The sequence below is a fragment of the Cygnus olor genome, chromosome Z, assembly GCF_009769625.2.
Source record: "Cygnus olor isolate bCygOlo1 chromosome Z, bCygOlo1.pri.v2, whole genome shotgun sequence".
In the NCBI taxonomy this organism is placed as follows: domain Eukaryota; kingdom Metazoa; phylum Chordata; class Aves; order Anseriformes; family Anatidae; genus Cygnus; species Cygnus olor.
Window position 1 is genome coordinate 5,226,477 of NC_049198.1, and position 20,806 is coordinate 5,247,282.

At 37.0% G+C, this 20,806-nt stretch overlaps 1 protein-coding gene across 2 annotated transcripts in view; it reads left to right on the forward strand.

Annotated features, from left to right (window-relative positions):
* Nucleotides 1-20,806, forward strand: part of RIT2 (Ras like without CAAX 2) — a 207,613-nt gene that overhangs the window by 62,616 nt on the left and 124,191 nt on the right. For both annotated transcript variants that reach the window (XM_040541740.1, XM_040541739.1), the window contains exon 3: nt 18,015-18,088. In XM_040541740.1, coding sequence (XP_040397674.1) covers nt 18,015-18,088 — 74 coding nt within the window. The remainder of the gene's footprint in view (nt 1-18,014; nt 18,089-20,806) is intronic.

Here is a 20,806-nt window from a genome sequence, read left to right on the forward strand (position 1 = left end):
GTTTCAAGGAGATGCTTACCACAAACCAAAATCTCATGTACTTTCAGGGAAGGTAGCATGTTGAGGCAGAACGGTGGTCTCTCCAGTCAGAGTTCTGCTTCTCATAGCAACGAGAAGTCCAAGAAAGTAAAAACAGGCCAGGTATGAAATGTACCTTCGGTCCAGCAGAACAGCAAAACAGAAAACTGAACATAGCTTTCAGCTCTGTCTGCAATTAAGGATGTCTCTGGAAATCAAAATATTGCCTTTCTTTTCTGTCATACATTTTAGGCCATTTTTATTCCTCGGAGTTTTGTATCCTATTTAGGGAACTCCTGAGCTCTCCTGAACAACTTATAAATGTACTGACTTTAGATTTTAGTGTGTTTCTTTGAAAATAACATATTTTGCCTACTTGCGGTTTTATTTGTCTTTGGGCGTTTAAAGGAATAACAGTTTCTGTGAGTGCCACTAAGAGGGTGATAATCTATGGAAATAACAGCAACAACAACAACAAAATAAAAATAAAATTAAAAGGATCTGTAATGTGTTTAAATGGTAATCTAGGTGAAAAGCAAAACCACTCCAGGTTCAGTCCATTCTAAGAGCCACAAAAATAATCTCATATGATCAACTTGCAGTTATTAGGGATGCATTAAAAATCTGAAATGGAGAAACTACGATAGTTTTTGCTTTGACTTAAATGTCTGCCAGCTGATTTTCATGTTTTATGCCATAAAAGTTCATATTTTTCCATCATAAGAAATATGTTGAAGTTAAATTCTTTTGGTATAGAGAATAAATTTTATGTCTTGACCTGCTGCTTGGCTCCACTCAAGCACACCTGTGGGCAGTCGACTTGTATCGAAAGGTTTTTGGAAGATTTTATTTTTGTCCTTTTTATTTTATATCCCATCTGTAAATTGATAAGACAGTGAGCTTTAAGGAGACTCTAGAGATGAGAATGTATTTCTGCTTTGTTTAGTTCTACATGAGGCTATTGTGAGAATTGCTTACTGTTACTGACTAGAGAGAGAATATGGACTCCTTTCATTTTAATATAGTGCTAAACATTCTTCTTTTTCCCACTTCTACTTCCATCCAAACACACACTGAGTAACTTGTCCTACACATTCTGCAGTACTAATCAAATAGCTTTAAAAAAAAAGAGAAGCATAATTTTTTCCCTTTGTTGTGACCGTCTCTGGAAACACGGATTTTCCATATCATTTCTTTTCATTGTGGTTCAAGATTATGTTAGTAATGCATTACAGTTCTCTTTTTCTACAGTGACTCATACCCCTTGTAGAAATACACAATTGGAATATAATGGTGATTTGTGCTTACAACTTTTCTTCTGTTATCCACTGACATTTTTGAAATATTATTGGGGATCAACAGGAATTGATCACAGAATGTTGCTGCTACTATAAGGTGATGCAGAATTTTTGATAAAATGATATTTTAGTTGCTGCATTATACAACATTATATGTATGTGTTCATAGATTTGTGTGTCAAATATATACATATATTTCAAATATGTTATTTTTGATCCTGAAAGAGCTACGCAAATAGAAGTAGAATCATTTCCATGTTTTTCTTTCACCTGTGTTTATCATTTATAAACGTAGTTGTACTTTTGAAGAATTTACTGGATGGTGTGATGGACAGTCCAATATTTTTTTAAAGACTGGTATGGTTTTAGTTGAGAGACAAAGCTACATTATTTTTTTTTTATATATGAGTGGTTCATTTTTGTTCCAATACGAATTTATTCAGAGAAGTCCCCTGGTCAACGTCTGTCAAAGATGCGGTGTCAAAATAAATGATCATAATAAATAGTCCCTTCTAATATATAAAACTGTCTTTTGTTTTATAAGCTGGTTGTCTTAGTTTGGAAAAGCTGATAAGATGGTAAGAAACTATATATGTAGACATATACAGGCATAAATAATTTTGCATACACATAAATATCCAAAATGGCGTGTCAATATTTGTTTAATATACAGAATGAACATTGATTAAAAAGTTAAATAATATCTGAAGTGCTAGTTTTAATGCCATAACTTTGAGTTTATTTCCACTACAAGATAAAGCCGGAATAATAATTATATTTTAGGCTTGGCACAAACATTCCAGTTCTGAATTTTGAGACAGAAACATTGTTTTTGTAAGTAAAAGGAGACAAAAAGGCAGAAATTCTGTCAGCATTAGGCAAACATATGTGGGCAAAATTTCAGACGTTAGCACTTCATGGAAATGAAATGATTTCAGTGCACATTTAATATTTAATTGTAGTCAACAATGAGAACAGTTTCCAAGTGGCAGTGGATGTGATCATTTTCTGGAACAAATGGATAAGAGCAATTTACAGTCTGTACGGTCTTTGGCAATAACACAGAGAGTTAATGCAAGTAGAGTGACAGGAAAGGAAGCATGACATAGTGTGGCAAACTGGACAGCCTCCAAGATGCACATTAGCCATGTGACTAATCTTAAAATGAATACATAATGCAAAAGAGATGAGAAAGCAGCTTCCTGTTTTGGTGAGATATCACCACATGAGATTGTGTCAAATGAGCAAATGAGGGCATTAAGGCTGTGTCAATGTCACACTTCAATTGAAATGGGTGTGGGATGGGAGGCACTTTAGCATTAAGCACATGAATTTCCATGAGGTTTCCTGACGAAGTAATGCATTCACCAAAGCATTAAATAAAATACATTTAAACTCATCTTTAATAAGATGATGGAAACGTGTGGTAAATGTGTGGGTGAATTTGGGAAAAAAAGATACGATGTGATTGAAAAGCATTATATATAATGCATAGCAAAAAATGTGTAACAAAGAAGATATCTGTTTTCAAGGTATAGTAATGGAAAAGTATAAAGCGAGGGAAATACAACCTCATTAGTAATGACAGAGTAAAAGAAGACAAAGATGGGGCACTGTCATTGTACCAGGAGAGGGGCATCTTGCTACAAAAGTACTATTCAAATTCACTTTTAGGGTACATACACAGTGCTAAAAACATATTTCTAAAACAAGTATTTGTATATACTCCATCCCTAATTTCTTTCTCATTCTCGTTTTTGAATGAAAGGTAAAATGTCTAGATTGGACAGAGCAAGCTGCAATTGGATTTGAGCTCTGAAATTATTATTTCTTTTGGAAAATTCATATGATTGATAGCGAAATAGTCATCATAGTCTTTCATCATTTTCCATAGATTTATTAGCCATATCGGAGACTGGATAAACAACTCATTTAAAACGATCTGGAATTAGTACAATTTGTCTCCAAAGATGTCTCCAAGGGTATTTGGACTGAATGTGTAGACCCATCTAAATTACCTATATTTGCATTCCATATTCATCATCATATAAAATGACAAATGGAGAATATATAAGAATACTGCTGAGTGCATTTGAACCATGTTCCTAAACTTGTGTTTTATTACTAGCTTTTATTTTTCTTTCTGTTGGTATTATCTGCATAATATGTCACAGTAAGGTTTTAACACTCCGTATAAAGCATTTTTAGTTACATGCATGAAGATGGGCAAACAGAAATTATACCTGCTATGCTGGGACTGAGCTCCAGATTCAGGAACCTAAAGTGTCTACATGTGATCTGTGTATCTTGGTTCTGGATATGTGGGATTAAGGACGATTTAGGTCTTTGCTTAATTCCCTTTTTACAGGATTCTGGAACCATTTGGCATGTCTTGCAATATCCTGCCTCATTTCAAGTTCCTGATCCAGAAGGCTGTGGGTTTCCTACAGATTTTGTGTCATTGTCATCTGCCCCCTGAATGTAACACGGGACCTGTGGGAGACCGTGAAACCTTGTAGTCCAGGAGTTGAGTGCCAGGCAAGATACCTCAAAGCACATCAAATAACAAGGGTCATCTACATGTGGACAACTGTATAGCTTCTATAGTACTATTAAGTGTAAGGGGACTTTAGGTACCTTGAATGTTGATGCATATTTTGAAGCTAAAAGTAGGTGCCTGAGTCTGAATCACAGTACCTTCCATGACAGCCTGTAAGAACAGGGTCTTCAGAGATCCTGATGATATCTCTGGGTGTATGGATAGCTGTCCTGCAGTGAAGGGAGGGAAATTCACAGTGGGATTTGTTAAGCAGAATCCTTGTTATAATGGGAAAGAAAGGAGAAGGTACATGCCTGGCAGCACAGGTGTTCCCACTGGAATATTGAAAAAGAGTCATGAATAGAAAAGAAGGGAATAGTTTTAAAGAAATGAAGAATGAAAGAAATGCTCATTTAGTTTAGATTTCAATAAAGCAATGAAATACCTTCTGCTTGCTGCTGTTATTATATCCTGCCATGAAGGGAAATAGAAATTATTTGAAGCCACAGAAGATAGAGACTGGAAAATCACAGCAGATCTTTCTCACTGTGATGGAAATAATTTGATAAAAAAAAAAAAATCCCCCCCCCCCCAGGCCCACCCGATACTTCCATTTGTCTTGGAAAGTAATATTTGAAAAGATGCTTGTTACCCCTCTAAAGAACAGATTAATAACAGTTTGATCACCTCTCAACATTTCAATCTCAGCTCTGTCCTCTAACTGGGATCCATTTTAAGCTCAAGTTTTGATTCTTTTCTTTGACCCTTCCTCAGTGGGGAACTGCACTATTTTCTTCACTGATGAAACAGGCTAACCCCATCTAAATATGCTCTCTTGCTCAGATACATGATCTCTAGGTCTGCTGATAAATTTTCTTTCCTGGGACATTGCTTTGATAAGCCAATTATTCAGTACTAAACAGTTTGCACGTAAGAAAGAACCAAAACAACCAGTTAAATTCTCTGTATATATTTGAGATGAATTACATCTAAAAATCTTGGACACACAATGTCTACTACCTCTTTGTCACATCTGTATTTTCTTAGAAATGCAACTCATCATGCAATTATTTGAAGTGTGTACACCAGGTGACAACTCACTGTCACTTAGCATATTCAGAGGCTTGTGAAATAGTACTTAATCTTGTAATTTTCTTTGGCGAATATCTCTGATATAAACACTAGCAGACAGGCAAATTCAGTCTGTCTTTCTAGGGAGTCAGTGGCCAAGAGAGCTGTTCCTGCACGTGTCATTTCCCCCCTATCATTTCACCAAACACCTGCTTGGAGGTTGAAGGTTAATCAGAATACCTTCAATAGCATTTAGGTCTGCAGTGTAGTCTTGAAAGTGCAGTTATCTGTCTGTGTACATCACTCATGCTCTGCCCTGCTCCCAGTCTTACTGGCTCTTTGACATTCATCGGACAGCTTTGCAAGCTGATACAAGAGTAGTCCAGGACAAAACCAAGCTACACCAGTACCGGATAGTTGTTTGCCAGGTTAGTGAGTTGAATCATTTTAGTAAACAATTCAACAAGCTCCAGAAGTGGCACAAAGGATGGTGTAGAACCATGTGTGGGGAAATGGCAAAGCTAAGTGGGGATGAAAGAGGAGAAAAGAAATCTTTTCCTTCTGGGATAAGAATGCTGCAACAATCGAGTCAGCCCTCTCATGCAGAGTTACTCTTGGACAGCAGCCTGTGAACCTATATTCCTTCTCAAGTTCAGCTCTGTTCGCAAGGACAATAGGGGTAATTACTTGTGCCAAAAGGGTGGGTGGATTCAAAAACCATTTATAAGGAAAACCATTGGAGGGAAGAAATCTGTCAAAGGCTATTAAAAACAAAGAATTGCTTCCAGTTTAAAAAGACTCTTGACGTGCAAATAACTGTAAGCTAAGAGAGGATACCAAACAAAAATAAAAAAATCACTGTGTGAGATTCCTTGGGCTATCTGTCAATCTCCAAAAGATGCAAATGGACTGTTGATCTTCTATGGTTCTACTCTTTGTATTCTCATTTAGAGCTTTTACCTGATGTTAATGGCCTTAATTGATGGTCTGGCCCATGATCTGGCTTCCCTTTCTCCTGTCTCATAAAGCAAGCAGATGGATGAACAACTCTATTTATTTCCCAGACATCTCTGCCCGACATCTGCCTACCATGGCTGGAACGGGAGAGAGAAGTGTTTCTCCTGTGTGGTGCCATGCTGCTTGGTCACATGCAAAAAAACCCCACCACTACCACTTAACAGTTAATTGTTCATACTCATCATCTATCCTCCATTAACTCTCTTTGTGTTAGAATTAAGATATATTCCTGCCTTGACCATCTGTTCTCCTCCACTGAGTAAAGTGTCAATGGAGGATCAAAGCACAGTTTATAACCCTTCTATTCCTCCTAGACATCTGCTAGTGTGATTGTGTACCTGCTAAACACAGAAGAAAAGTAATCAAAAACTGTATATAGATGGGCCCTTGTAATTGATATTTGTGAGCACTGGTTAGCTAGATTTAAATTTAGAAAGGGGGAGGGAGGAAGCCTTTTCTTCTAACTGTGACAATATCAAAACATTTCTGAGGTATAATGTATAATAATAAGTAGTAATAATAATGACATGATTTGATTAGAATTCTTTGATAATATCTACCTTATCTACCTAGTCTAGAAAGGGTCAGCCAAGGACAGAATCACAGAATCACAGAATCGTCTAGGTTGGAAGAGACCTCCAAGATCACCGAGTCCAACCTCTGACCTAACACTAACAAGTCCTCCACTAAACCATGTCACTAAGCTCAACATCTAAACGTTTCTTAAAGACCTCCAGGGATGGTGACTCAACCACTTCCCTGGGCAGTCCATTCCAATGCCTAACAACCCTTTCAGTAAAGTTCTTCCTACTATCCAACCTAAACATCCCCTGGCACAACTTTAGCCCATTCCCCCTCGTCCTGTCACCAGGCACGTAGGAGAATAGACCAACCCCTACCTCGCTACAGCCTCCTTTAAGGTACCTGTAGAGAGCGATAAGTTTGCCCCTGAGCCTCCTCTTCTCCAGACTGAACAATCCCAGCTCCCTCAGCCGTTCCTCGTAAGACTTGTTCTCCAGACCCCTCACCAGCCTCGTTGCCCTTCTCTGGACTCGCTCAAGCACCTCAATGTCCTTCTTGTGGTGAGGGGCCCAAAACTGAACACAGTACTCGAGGTGCGGCCTCACCAGAGACGAGTACAGGAGGACAATCACTTCCCTAGCCCTGCTGGCCACACTGCTTCTTATACAAGCCAGGATGCTGTTGGCCTTCTTGGCCACCTGAGCACACTGCTGGCTCATATTCAGCCGACTATCAACCAATACTCCCAGGTCCTTCTCTGCCAAGCAGCTTTCTAACCACTCCTCTCCCAGCCTGTAGTGCTGCTTGGGGTTGTTGTGCACCAGGTGCAGGACCCGGCACTTGGCCTTGTTGAACTTCATACAGTTGGCCTCAGCCCATCGGTCCAGCCTATCCAGATCCTCCTGCAGAGCCTTCCTACCCTCGAGCAGATCGACACACACACCTAACTTGGTGTCATCTGCAAACTTACTGAAGGCGCACTCAATCCCCTCATCCAGATCATCGATAAAGATATTGAAGAGGACTGGCCCCCGTACTGAGCCCTGGGGGACTCCACTAGTGACCGGCCTCCAACTGGATTTGACTCCATTCACCACAACTCTTTGGGCCCGGCTATCCAGCCAGTTTTTAACCCAACGAAGCATACGCCAGTCCAAGCCCCGAGCAGCCAGTTTCTTGAGGAGAATGTTGTGGGAAACCGTGTCAAAAGCCTTACTGAAGTCAAGGTAGACCACATCCACAGCCTAAATATATATTATAGGCTATATTTAGCCTATAGGCTAAAGACCTGTATGTCAGCAGCTGGTGTGTTTGATTTGACTCAATTGAACAAACCTTACCTTACCCTGCTTTGATTCACTGAGTTTCTCATTGATTCATTTAAGAAACTGAGGTGGCTAAAGGAGTAGAAGAGTCCTTTTTTCTTATAGAAGAGCATTTTCTCAGAGGTGAGGTCTTTGGGCCTTAAGGCTTACAGTGATACTCCAAACACTGGCCTATCATAGAAAACTGGGACAACAGTTCCTCTTTGGATTCTAAGCAAACGTAGGGCTCTCAGTAGAGTTTCATATCCACACTTTCATTGCATTAAGCCACTCACGTAATCAGGAGAATTCAGCTCCTAGCCTGTAGATCCAGCCTGGCCATAACTGTGAGTAAAGTGTCCATCTGGTTGGTGACATGAAGGCGGGTGAGTTTGTATCCAGAGCTATAATCCACAGTGAAGTCACAGGCAGGTTTTGGTTTCTAATTTACAACATAAATGTACAGGAGTACGTGAGAACATGATTCATCTCACCCTAACATCTACATTTCAGGCTAGTCAGATGAATAGTATTCTCAAATGTCAAATACTATAATGAAAGACTAGGTTCTTAGGGCTAAAGCAGGACAGAATGCCTCCCATCCTAGTCAACATTAGGTGGCAATTGAGGAGAAGATTCAACAGTCCCGGAAGTGACATGACTAAAGCTGTGAACACCTGAGTCATTCTGAGGCTTTATGCCAGTGGTTCTGTGATAGGTATCACACCTCATATGATAACTGTGATTAGGACCACGAAGAGGCTGAACTGAAACTTGCTTTGCCTCAGATAGGATCATCATGTACAAAACTTGCTTTCCTGTTTCCTGTATATCATGATTTGTAAAAAATAATCCTTAAATAACTTTTTGAAATTGGAAAAGACTCTTATGCTATGGTTTGCTAAAGGTGGATGATTCATCTCACTCAATTCAAAATTCTTCAACATGGGACAAATGTCTCCATTAACCTTTCTTTCATGGAAGCCGGCAGCCATCTACACCTTACTAAATCCAAGGCACCATCCATGCTAATAACCATGCAGATGTAGTCAACTTGTTAATTACTCCCCCTGAAATGACAAGAAGTGAATTCGTAGCTGTCAGATCCTCCCACTCAGTAACACAATCACGGACTTGAAAGAGTAGTGAAATTGCTACCTGCTATTCTTGTTCCCCAAGATAAGGGTACTTGGACTCCTGTTAATTATCATGTTTTGATTAAATGGGAGTACTTTGTTCACTTTGTTCATGTACATCTTTGAAATAAATGACATTTTTCTGGAAGCAGAGAAAGTAATGATATTCTTTTATTAAATATTAGTAGCATTATCTATATTGCAAGTGGTTTCTAACAGTAAAGCAAGTGCTACAGCAAAGATTTGCCTGAGGTATCTTTAACCCTGATTTGCAAAAATACCAACATTTGCAAGAAATCATATTTTCTCTTCTAGAGCTGGTTCTGAGAGAAATATTTGTCACTCAGGAGAATAAACTTATTTACACAGATGAGAAAACACATAAGCAAAATATCCTTTATAATTATTTATACAAATTTAGTCACTTCTGTGCATGTTTGTTTGCATATTAAAATCATAAATGGTGGCCTTATTGATAACAGCATTTGCATCTTGACTGATAGTTACTGCACTGAGACAAATTGTTCAGTTGGCCTTCAGTCTTTTATCCAATTCTCTGCTGTATTCTAGCCCCTCTGCAGAAAAGCATTATCATTTATAGGGGGTGACATATTCTATATCCGGGAGAATCCTCCATTTAACAGGATGTTGTTATGAAAGAATGCAATCAGCTTCTCTATCAATATGTCTATGATAAAGGACACATTGTTTTCTAGTCTTCATCTGGGTTATATATAGTGTAATTAGAAGTTGATCATATTCTTATGATTCTATTTTTCATGGGCTCTTGTGAACATGTATTTTGCTTTTATTAATAATTTCATTTTAAGGGGAGAAATGCATACCTGCAACTAGAAAATAAAAAATAGCCTATGCTTCTGTAGCAGAAGACACTTGTATAGGACTCTTAAAAAGAAAATCAGTTTGCTCGTGGTCCTGAATTTGTTCAGGATTAGTTAATTGACTTTACCCATTACAAATAGTCAACACAGGGATTAATTGATGATGCTCTCTTCCTGCACATCTGGGTACTCTGTCTTACATGTCTCTCCATGTTTGTATATGTAGGTACCTGTGTACTATGCACACGCCTGTGAAAAGACATGGATATTTTGTTTATGTGTGTATGTCTAATCTTCCTATAATGGCACAACATGGGAAAAGATAAATATCAGTAGTGTGTAGAAGGATCTGTTGACTTCAGAATCCATTGTATCAGAATATCGAGTCAGAAGTGATGTAAAAGACCTGTAATATATCCAACTCAGCAACGTGAAAGTGTTCACTGTATGGAGGCCAAGTAGTAGTGGAGAACTTACAGATCTATTCCTTGTTGTTGTATTTGTATCTTTACTCCTTGAAATCATGAAATAGTAGTGGAGGCCAAGGGGGTTCTTGTCAGCATTATTGTAAATGTTAGGTGACTTTAGCTGATTTCTGTGGTGCATCTACTACCACAAACGCAGACTGAAGCTGTTATCAACATTTAAGCTGTTAACAACAACATTTATGTTGTTGTTATATAATGTATGTGCACTGCATAAAATCTTTGAGCCCTCATTGAAGAGAGATCTGATGTTGTCTAAGGTACTGTATAAGCAGAGATTGTAGCAACCAGTTTGCCTTGCTGGCTATTTAGGTCTCACATTCTTGACCTTCTTTGCTGGAAAGTGAATATCGTACCTTGAACTTGCTGTGTTTTGTCTCCTTCTTGCTGAGTACATGCAGATGAAAGCCTCTCTCATGCCCCATTTTATGCAATAAAATCATTCTTGATTTTCATGCTTCTTGAAAGTGACCCAGGTCATTGTTTCTTGTTCCAACTGGTTTGTTAGGAAACAGCATGATAATGAGGACCCAATGGGAGAAAACAAAACAAATGTAACTGACTCAGAGTTCAATTCACTCAGATTTCTGTTCACACAAAATCTTTTAGAGTACAGATAATGCATCTTTTTGTGCCTACCACAGACTAAGTGAGATTAAGCTGCTTTTGCTTCCCCTGCTTTTCAGCAGAGAAGGAAAGGGTATTACAGTAACGAAACTGCAAGCTGACGTTGAAGAAGAGGTACTTGTGCGTATCTATAGGCACAACTGGGGGAAAAAAAATAGTGCAGAAGAGAAGAAGAAGACAGAAAGTGTAATTAGATAAGCCATTTCACAATTTGGAAGGCACTGAGTGCATTTCAGGTCACTGAGAAAGCTGTGGTGTAAGTACACAATGCTGGAAATCAATCAAGCTCCTTCAGCAGCTGTGTGTTATCAGTCTTGCCCTGCAGAACACAGATCTGAAACATTAGGCAGCCCAGCAAGAGGGAAAAACTTAATTTGAGAGCAGCTGTTTTAAGACAGATACATAATGGCATTAAAATAAGAGCACTGCAGTGAGGTGAGAACCAAACACAATGCCTATTAGACTGAGGATGTTTTTAGTTTTGTTATGGTAACCAGACACACAGTGCCATCAATGGCAGCCAGAGCCTAGGTTAGGAAAGAATTGACACCACGTATGAGGATGAAGAGAGTTCAGTTAAAAACTACTCATAATGAATAGTCAAACTGCATGGGACTGACTGGAGCTAAACTTAGGTCTTTCTTGTGATGCAGTGATTCTGAGTGCTTAACAGGTAAGTTAGGCCTGTCCCTGCAGTTATTTAAGCACCACTTTTCACTGATGGTAGCAGGATTAAGCGCAGAGGTTTATTTGAGGAAGTGGGCATAGTCTAACTATGCTTCTGCTTTCCGCTGAAGATATTAGCACAACTTATTTCAGGAGGACAAAATGAACTAAAAGTTAAGAGGGGTTCTATTCTTTTGTTTTCCAACATATGGAATCCATTCCCTGTTGTTCTATTTGAATTCTTACTACTTGAAATCATGAAATATGTTATGAGCATTCACAATTTTTTTTTACACGCCACTGGAAATACAGGAACCTCTAAAACAACATGGTAGTTAAGAACATGTCATAATGCTGAACAAAAGCTAAATAAAGGAAACAGGGAATTGCATCTTCAAATTAAATTAATAAGGAGAGTTGTGGGGTATAACAGTAATATGCATTTGAATTTAGAAAGGCCATTTGAAAGCAATGTTACAGAATGTTTTCTGAAAGCGTATGTAGCCAAGACCTTGGTTTAATATCTTATTTGAAAATATGTGTATGGTAATTTGAATGCTAAAATGAAAACTGAAAGATAGAAAATGCTGTGTTTCCCATCATGCAACTGGATATAATGAATAAATATATGAATTTCTTTTATAATAAGCACTTAACATGACTAATGTTTTGCTTCTTCTCAGATTATTTTAATTTTCTCAAAGCCTACACTACAGTCTTTTTATAAGAATAAGGCTATCACAAAGGTACTAACTATATTAAATGTTGCATTACTTACTTGCTTCTCTTTCATAGAAATGTAGACAACAGAGATGCTTCAAGTGTGTAGTTACTGAAGAAAGAGTTTCCATCTGTGGGTTTGGAAAGGCAGTAGCCATCCTTTTTGTGTGCTACAAACTTTCAGCAAGATTTTATTGCCTGAAATGATGATGTTTGTTGCAATCACTTGCATAGGAGGAAGCAGGCAACTAGTGTGGTTACTACAAACCTAAGCAAAATCTGAGAGTTCTGACAAAGCTAAAACAAATAACAGCATAGTGTCACATGCAGGTCAATGCTAAGAAATAAAAAAGCAGCAATACTGGAAAGGATCATCTGAGGTATTTTTAATTGCTGTTATGACAGAATTGTGTACCACCAGGTGAAACTGATAATAGAATATTTAAGTGTTGTAGCTACTAGTCTGATGTTCTATGCACATGCCCAATTTTCCTACTTGCCTCATTTTAAAGGATACTGCTATCTACATGAGTATTTTCAGAATACAAGGCAATCAAATCTGTCAGTTCTACTCTTCTAAACCATTCATTGCTTATCAGGCGTGTGTAGCTCATAGGAAGGCAACCTATGTGACTTGGTGTCCTTGTCTGCAAAATGTTGATAACAATGCTCACCCAAGTTATAGAACACTCATACTCCAGAAAAATAATTATATGCTAAGGGAAACCATAAGACCAATATATTTTGATGGACAATTCCTATGAGATGTGTGTGTTTGTCTCAGACAGGGAGATACATGACTGGTACAGTGGTTTAGATCCCTGTTCATCCACTCTCCTCTTATTTAAAAATTCCTTATTCTTAACAAAAACAACATTCAAACAGCCAAAGGCTCATAATCATTCTATATTCAGGAGCATCTCTGAATTAAAATGCATATGTAGCAGATAATCTAAGCACACCAAAAGCTGCATGTCCTGCTGTCTCTTTGGCACACACGGAGAACAAGAGGCAGAACTCCAGGTGTGACTGACTGAGCTTGGACTCCCTTCTGCTGGTTTGGCACCTCCTTAGCCAAAGCAAATACACTTTGGGTCATATATATATATGAGAGAATCTGCAGTTGATAGTGTAGAAGACAGAGGATAGGAGAGAATATTTATTTGGAAGTAACATAAGCAGAATTAACAAATGGAAGAAAGGGGCAACTGACCTATATTTCAGGGACTGGAACACGTCTGTGATGCAGATGAAAATTCCATTCCAACACCACTTTAAATTGTACAGCATCCAAATCTATTTGTCACAAAGCAGTTACCTGCTCATAGCTGAAAAAGGGCTTTGATATATTTTTTATGAATGTAGCTTCTCCAGTTCTAAGATAACTGATAGCAACACAAGCCTGCATTAATTATTGTTCTTCTGTCTCCAAAATGATGTCCTTTAAGAAAGGAAAGCTGAAAAAAGAGAATGTATTAATTTTACAAAATAATAATATTAATAACAAAAGGCTTAAGGAAGCTTTTATTTTTCCTTAATAATACTGCAAAGGACAATCAATTATGAAAACAGGTTAAACATGTCATATGAGAAAACATTTTTTCTTGATTTAAATGAGATTTTTTCCTCCTTTAATAAATATTAATAATAAAATAATAGGTGTCAGTCAGATGGCAGGTGGAGCTCTCTTTGTTTCCTGATCCCTCTCTTCCCCCTACAAAATAGTAAAGTCAATAACAGATCAAGCCACACAGTATAATGTTTAAGCTGTTTTTCTTTCTTTTTTTTTTTTTTTAATCTATTTTCATTTTTAGTTTTAATGTTTCCAGGGAATATTATTCTTAAAGAAGCTTGCATTATATATGAGAGAAAAAAAAAATAAACACAGCATAATTTTCTTTATTTTTTTGCCAGATATTTAATTATCCAGTTCATAAATCAGTTACCTATTACACAGATTACCCATTGATGCAGAAGTTTTGTTTTCCTTTTTTCTTTGATACCTATAAAATGTTAATTCTTACAGTCTGTATTTGGATCATTGTTAAATCTCACAGAAAGAGCAATAAGTTCCATCCTCAATTGTTTCTTATAATATCCTATCTTTCTGCTGCATTTTACCTAAACCAAAAGACAAGACCTTACATTTGGCTTCACAGAAAGAGACGTATTGAACTTAATATAAGAAATACAATTATTGTCTGATTGTGTGAATTGTCTATCTGATTATCATTCTCCTCTATTTTTTTTTTTTGTACCTCATGCTAGTGTTATTTTGAAACTCCAGCCACAGTTTGACCTTTTAATAAATTTTAGAAAGATCACTCCTTAAAGCTGTAGGATGTAAAATCCAGATACACGTGGCTTAACAGCTCCCAATTAACTTTAAAGGGAGTATTATATAAATTAATTAGGTGAAAGAAAATGTAATGTACTCAAACATTATAAATAGTGTAAATATACCAGACAACATTTTTAATAATATGAGTAATTTCTGAAGTGATAAGATTAGACAGCAAGTTTACTAGTGCACCTGGAGAACAGTTTTCTGCTTTGTTTTCTGTACACGTTGTTTCCTATGTTTGTGAAACATCTTCCCTTCTGTTATTCTTTGTGTTTCCTATGTTTGTGAAACATCTTCCCTTCTGTTATTCTTTGTCCACATTTAAACACCGTGTTAAGTCTGTTTAACATGCTTAACTCTGAATCTGCTTCTGCCCTATAGTTCAACTGAGTAAAATAAGGGTGTTTATCTGCCTAATGCCTTACTCAGCTCTATTTCCATTACTATCTCAGATTAAATTCCAGTTAAAAAGAATTACCTTAGTAGACCAGAACTAAGTGGTACAGCTCTTCCCCTAGCTCTTCTTCTACGTCTGTACAACATGAGATGGGAAGCATGATTTTTGATGTATGCATCTTCCTTTTACCTCCTCTGCTGGGAAAAAAATAAAAATAACAACAATGTTGTCCTAAAAGCCCAGAAGGTCAGCAAATACACAGGGTAAATGGAAAGGCAGTGCCTCTCAAAAGGCTGGCTCTGTTTGAGCGTTACAAAGCTGATAAGTTATGAGTGAGTGCTATGATCTGATATCTGATGTGAGGGTGTGGGTTCAAGGTAACATTTGCCTTTAGAAAGTCCTTTAGGACTTCCTCTCAAGTGAGTGCCATAAGAAAAGTAGGTGCTAAATCTCCCTTCTCTTTCCCATTCAAATACAGGTTGAGAATACCCCTGCTTAGCAGACCCCAGCTGAGAATATTTTAAAATTTTTAAAAATTATCTGTATCCTTCTTATACAGAGAAAGAATATTACAAATGAAAGTCATATGTCTTTCCTGTTTCATCTCAACATTTCTTGGGGCAAAGGCAAATTCTACAAGTAAAATACATGTTCCAAACAGAATTGCCTAGAAAACTAGATTCGTGTGCTTGGTCAATGTTCAGTAGGATATGTTTCACCAACACCAGCAGAAGTTAGCATGTATTAAAAATGAAAATGGGACAGTGATTCTGGCATATCTTTTTAAGGTTATTTTTAAGGTCAGTAGTTTGAGAAAACAGAATAAATGAAAATAGGACACTGGGTTTGTATGCTCAGTGTTCTCTTTGCAAAGTAAAAGGGTTATAAACACATTCTTACCTTTCTTCCAAGGCCTTGCTCTAGCTTTTCACAGTTATAACATTACGGATTACAGTGGCATGATATTCAGAGTACACCTGGAGTAGCTCAGCAGTGTATTAGACATGTAGACACCTGTCCATTTACTTACTGAAAGCTCTGATATATTGAGAGGTTAGTCATTTAGTTATAACTAGCTCTGAACCCCCTATTCCTTTCCTTAGCAAATAAGACATGGGTTCTCTAGGTTCCGGCTTCATTTTTGTCCAGGCTGCATTTAAGTAGGCAAATTTCTATCTGCAGCATCTACTTTGAAGCTACTGCATCAAACTCATGTTGGTCTAAGTGAAGAGAGAAATAGGACCACAGCATTTTGACTTTAAACTATCCAGATGAGGAGCAAAAAGTGCAAGCAAAATTTATGCGAGTCATAAGTTAATTACATATACAAGAATGTAATGTGAATGGACACCCACCTGCATACCAATATATTAATTATACCTTATATTATTCATATTATTTGTATGAAGGAAATATTATTTCTGATACTACATATTTTCATTTATTTTTATTTTCATTTTTGGTTAAAAGATACAAATAATACTGTGTGCATCATTGTTGGGCCATAATAGATTACAGATCATATAAACAGCCTACTTCAATCCATAAAGTTTGGCATGCAGCTTCTTATTCAGCAATACCTAGAAAGAAATCTATTGACTGAAGCATATGCTGGTTGGAGTGCTTTGGCTTTCTCAGCTAGGCAATGTATCATATATTTAATTAAGCCTCTGGGTCATCCTAATATCAGTGGGATGATCAGTGGTATGTGTTTAAAGCAAGGCACATTCCTAAGCAATTTGTTGAACTGAGACCTAAAAGAAGCAGGAGATTCATGGAAATTACTGTATGTGATTATGTCATTAAAGATAGCCTGCCACTGACTTTGCAGGGGTGAATCAAGTTAATACCATCCTGAATATTTCATATTTTAAAGCTTTATTATTATTATTATTATTATTATTATTATTATTATTATTATTCCTTTGTGAAAGTAGTGTAGAAACCAGGTTTTTAGATGCTTCTATAGTGTCATATAATGCAAGATATATAGGGCACAAATCTGAATGTCTTGAGAAGTCCTGCTACCTACAAGATAATCCCATCGAGAGCTGAAGTCCTCCAGGGGTCTCTTGCAGCCAGGGCTCACAGGACTGAGCCGTGGGACATGGTCAGCCATATGTTCATGCTGATTAATGGCGCTTCTCAGATGCATTAAATGCACTTGTCTTCTCTTCATGCCTCAGTGCACAGCCAAAGCATAAAATCAGTCACCAGAGCCATTCAGATTCCTATGCATTATTGTTTAATTAAACAACACAGATAATTTCTAGGACTAGTTCAAGTACAAACATGGCCTGATATCTGAGCTCTATTTAACCTTAGGAAGGAAATACAAATATTGAGAGGGGAATGTAATTGAAATGTGAGGAAAATAGGTTCTGAAAATAGAGGTTCACCTTTTTATTTTTCTCTTTCCAAATTTAGCATGAAAAAGCATGAGTTAAGGAAACAGTCCACCAAGAACTGTTTTTCCCTCCTCTACCCAAGCCATGATGAGTGTGAGGACACTGATTACAGAATTTATTTTCAAAAATTTCATTGGCATCCTGTCCAGAGATACAGAGATGTAGAGGCCTAATTAATTGCTTTGACAAATCTGATCTAGAAGTCCTCTTCAGCCACAGGGAGACTCTCAGTAATTTATACAATGTTTACCTTGAATTTTTTTAATGGAAAAGCTTTGTGGAAGTGTGGTTGTGGTAAGTAAAAAACAGCCTGGTGCCTAGCACCAGCACAAAGTCTCTGAAGCTTTGTGACTTAAGAAACACCTATGGCCTATCCTTTTCAACACGGGCAAATTTACTGGTACAGTATTTTGAGGTAGTGCAATAGAAAAGACTAGATTGCTCCCTAGTACTTTTCAGTGATGGTAGGATTTCAGAAGGGCTCTTTGTGACTCAAAAGAAAGCAAAGTTAGGTCAGACTGGAGAGCTTTGGGAAATCCTACTCCAAGCTAGCAATGCTATTATGTTTTCCTTTCGCTGAGCCACTCCTATGCTTAGTTGTACCGCACTGTGTTTTTCAGAGGATGCCTACAAAACTCAAGTCCGAATTGATGATGAACCAGCCTATTTGGATATTCTAGACACTGCTGGACAGGTAAGTAGTTTCTCAATGTAAACCATTCTATCAGAGATAAAACCAAAGATTTTAACCTCAGATATGTGGGTCATGGAGCTAGAAACAAGCCTCCCTATTCAAACATAAAGGGAACAGTGGTAGAATAACACTGAGGAATTAACAAGGGAGATTAAGTGCTTCAGTGGTACAGTATAAGTTCAAAAGCTGACCATAAGAGACAGACAAATTTAATAAAATAAAAGCTAAAAAGCTGTTTGTTTCTTTTTCTCTTGGATGTAGACACATCTATCACAATCATGGAATGTATATATATATATATTTTTTTTTTTTCTGTGCTTTTAATCCCTGCTTTTCTACATACTGTAAGAAACTTCTGATGTACTTGTAGATCAAGTGTTTTGTTACCATTCTTCTCCTCCCCATATTATGTTTAAATGTCAAATACTTACCCGCAACAAAAAATTTCCCATTAAAGTAAGTCACAGTGTACATAAAACTTGTATGTATGTGTATGAGTATCAGCAAAGGAATTACATTTTTCACATACACTAAGGCCAAAGGAGGGGTTAAATGAAAGAAATTTTTCAACCTGACTCACTTCATCTCCTTTCCATCTCAAAACTTTTTTATTGTTCAATCAAAATGTTGCAGCAGTTTGATCTTTTACTGAGGTATGTGACAGGTTTTGTTTGAAGGCTTTGATAGTTTCATGAGTTTTCGTAGTATATGTGCACCTTGTACAGGAATGAGTCAGTCAACAAGGACAATAAATCCTTAAAAAATGATTTAGGAAGTAAAAGCCTTGAAACCTTGATCTCCGCGTCCCAAACTTCTGCGTGCACCTTGGCTCTGCACTGCAAACAGTGGGAAATGCAGTCTGCTGCCAGGAATTAGAATTAAAAGTTATATAAGGCTGAAAGTAGTTCAGAGGGAGTGTGGTCAGAGTTTTTCATGTGAATGAAATATAGGCCAATTTCAAAGTGAACTCAACCCAGTTTCAGGAATCAAAAGATGCCCTGAATTATTCCTCCTTGACCCAAAATTTTACAGTCCCAGCAGTTAACCAGTGACTGGCTTGCTGCTGATTCTCCTGTGAAAGTGTTTGATTTCTGAGAAAAGTTAAGCTAGATTTCAAGGCAAGCCTCCAAAGCTACGAATTTAATTGACCTACAATCCATTATTAAAACAAGGTCAAGAAGTTTCCCATGCATAATAACCCTAGTATAGTTTCAGCAACGATTTGGCTGGGGGTAGGGTGGGAACATCATAGTTGTTACTCAATAATACGTGTGAAAATATCTGTTGTTTTGATGGATAAGGGGAAGCAACATTTTCTTTACTCACTCAGAAGGTCTGAGCTTAGTAACTTCAGCCCTATATTGCCATTAGTATGCCATTACTAGGAATTACACCTCCAGCTGCTTAGTCTTGTAAAACTTCATGTGTTAGGGATGTCCTGTGCTAGCCTTTTAAATAGTTCGCTTTTTACATCTACTTCATTCTACTCTTAAATTCATCTTAGTCCTGTTTTGTATAGTTAAAATGATAAAAAGTAAAATACTTTCTTACCCAGAGGTGAACAGGATTGATGAATAAGAGTTTATGCACACAGCTTTTTTTTCTAATGGAAGGAGGATCAAAATCCCATACAGAATTTCCTCTTTATAGTGTGTTCCCAATTTGCTCTTTTTCTGTTTGTTTGTTTGCTTTGTTTTTGCCTGTGGACACTCAGAGAAAGTGCAGTAGTTCAGCTCTACAAACCGCAGAAGAGGGTGCGGTAGGCACAGAACTCATTGCATTGTGCTCCCAAACATAGACCTGTGCAGGGGTGAGCCACCTAATCCCAAATTTGCATCTGTCATGCAAATATCATTTATATATAGGAAACCACCTTAAATTCAAAGCAAAATATGGATAATGAATGAACCAAAAATGGATAATGTACTTTTATTGGGAGTATGTTTTAAATGTAGTAAAAATACATTGTAAAAACCAAAACAAATAATTGCTTTGACTTTATTTTTTTTTTCAGTTTGTTTTTGTTATAAGGACCATAAAAGTTGTGCTCTACATGAAAAAATACAATCGGATATTCCAATTTTTTTTCTCTTTCTGTATTACTGAAACCAAGGTCACTGTTTTTTGTTTGTTTGTTTATTTGTCTGTTTTTCATTAGAACAAGTATTTTTAAGCGTTATTTTTTTTTTTTATTTTCTGTCATTTTCTTCTAAAATGAAAAAAAAAAATAAAATAAAATTGGAGCAACATTTTCAAACCTTCTGAAAGATTGTTTTAGATTCAAGCAAAAGGAAAAATGTCCCTATACACTTTACCTTTAAGTAGCTGAAAATGCTGTGTTTTCCAGCTTAAACCAAGTTCAACTTTTGTTAGTCACATTCATTTTTTTAGGAAAAATTCTCCAGAATATTACACAATTTTTGTCTCTAACTTTAGATCATATAAAAAGTCTGCACCAAGGCCTCATTTATAATCAGGTTAAGGGGGAGATTTATTGCAAATATTATGAAGATTATCAGAAATGACAGTTGTAAGGTAAAAAAAAAAAAATCAGAATAACGTAGCCAGTGAATGCTGATGAAAACAACAGTAGAGAAAGACTGTAGAATTTTATTTAACACTTGTTTCAAAAAGAGACCCAAATATCCATATTAGAGTCCTAGAGCATGTAATGACCACCTAATGAAGAAAGCAGAGATTTTGGAGCAAGCAGAGGCC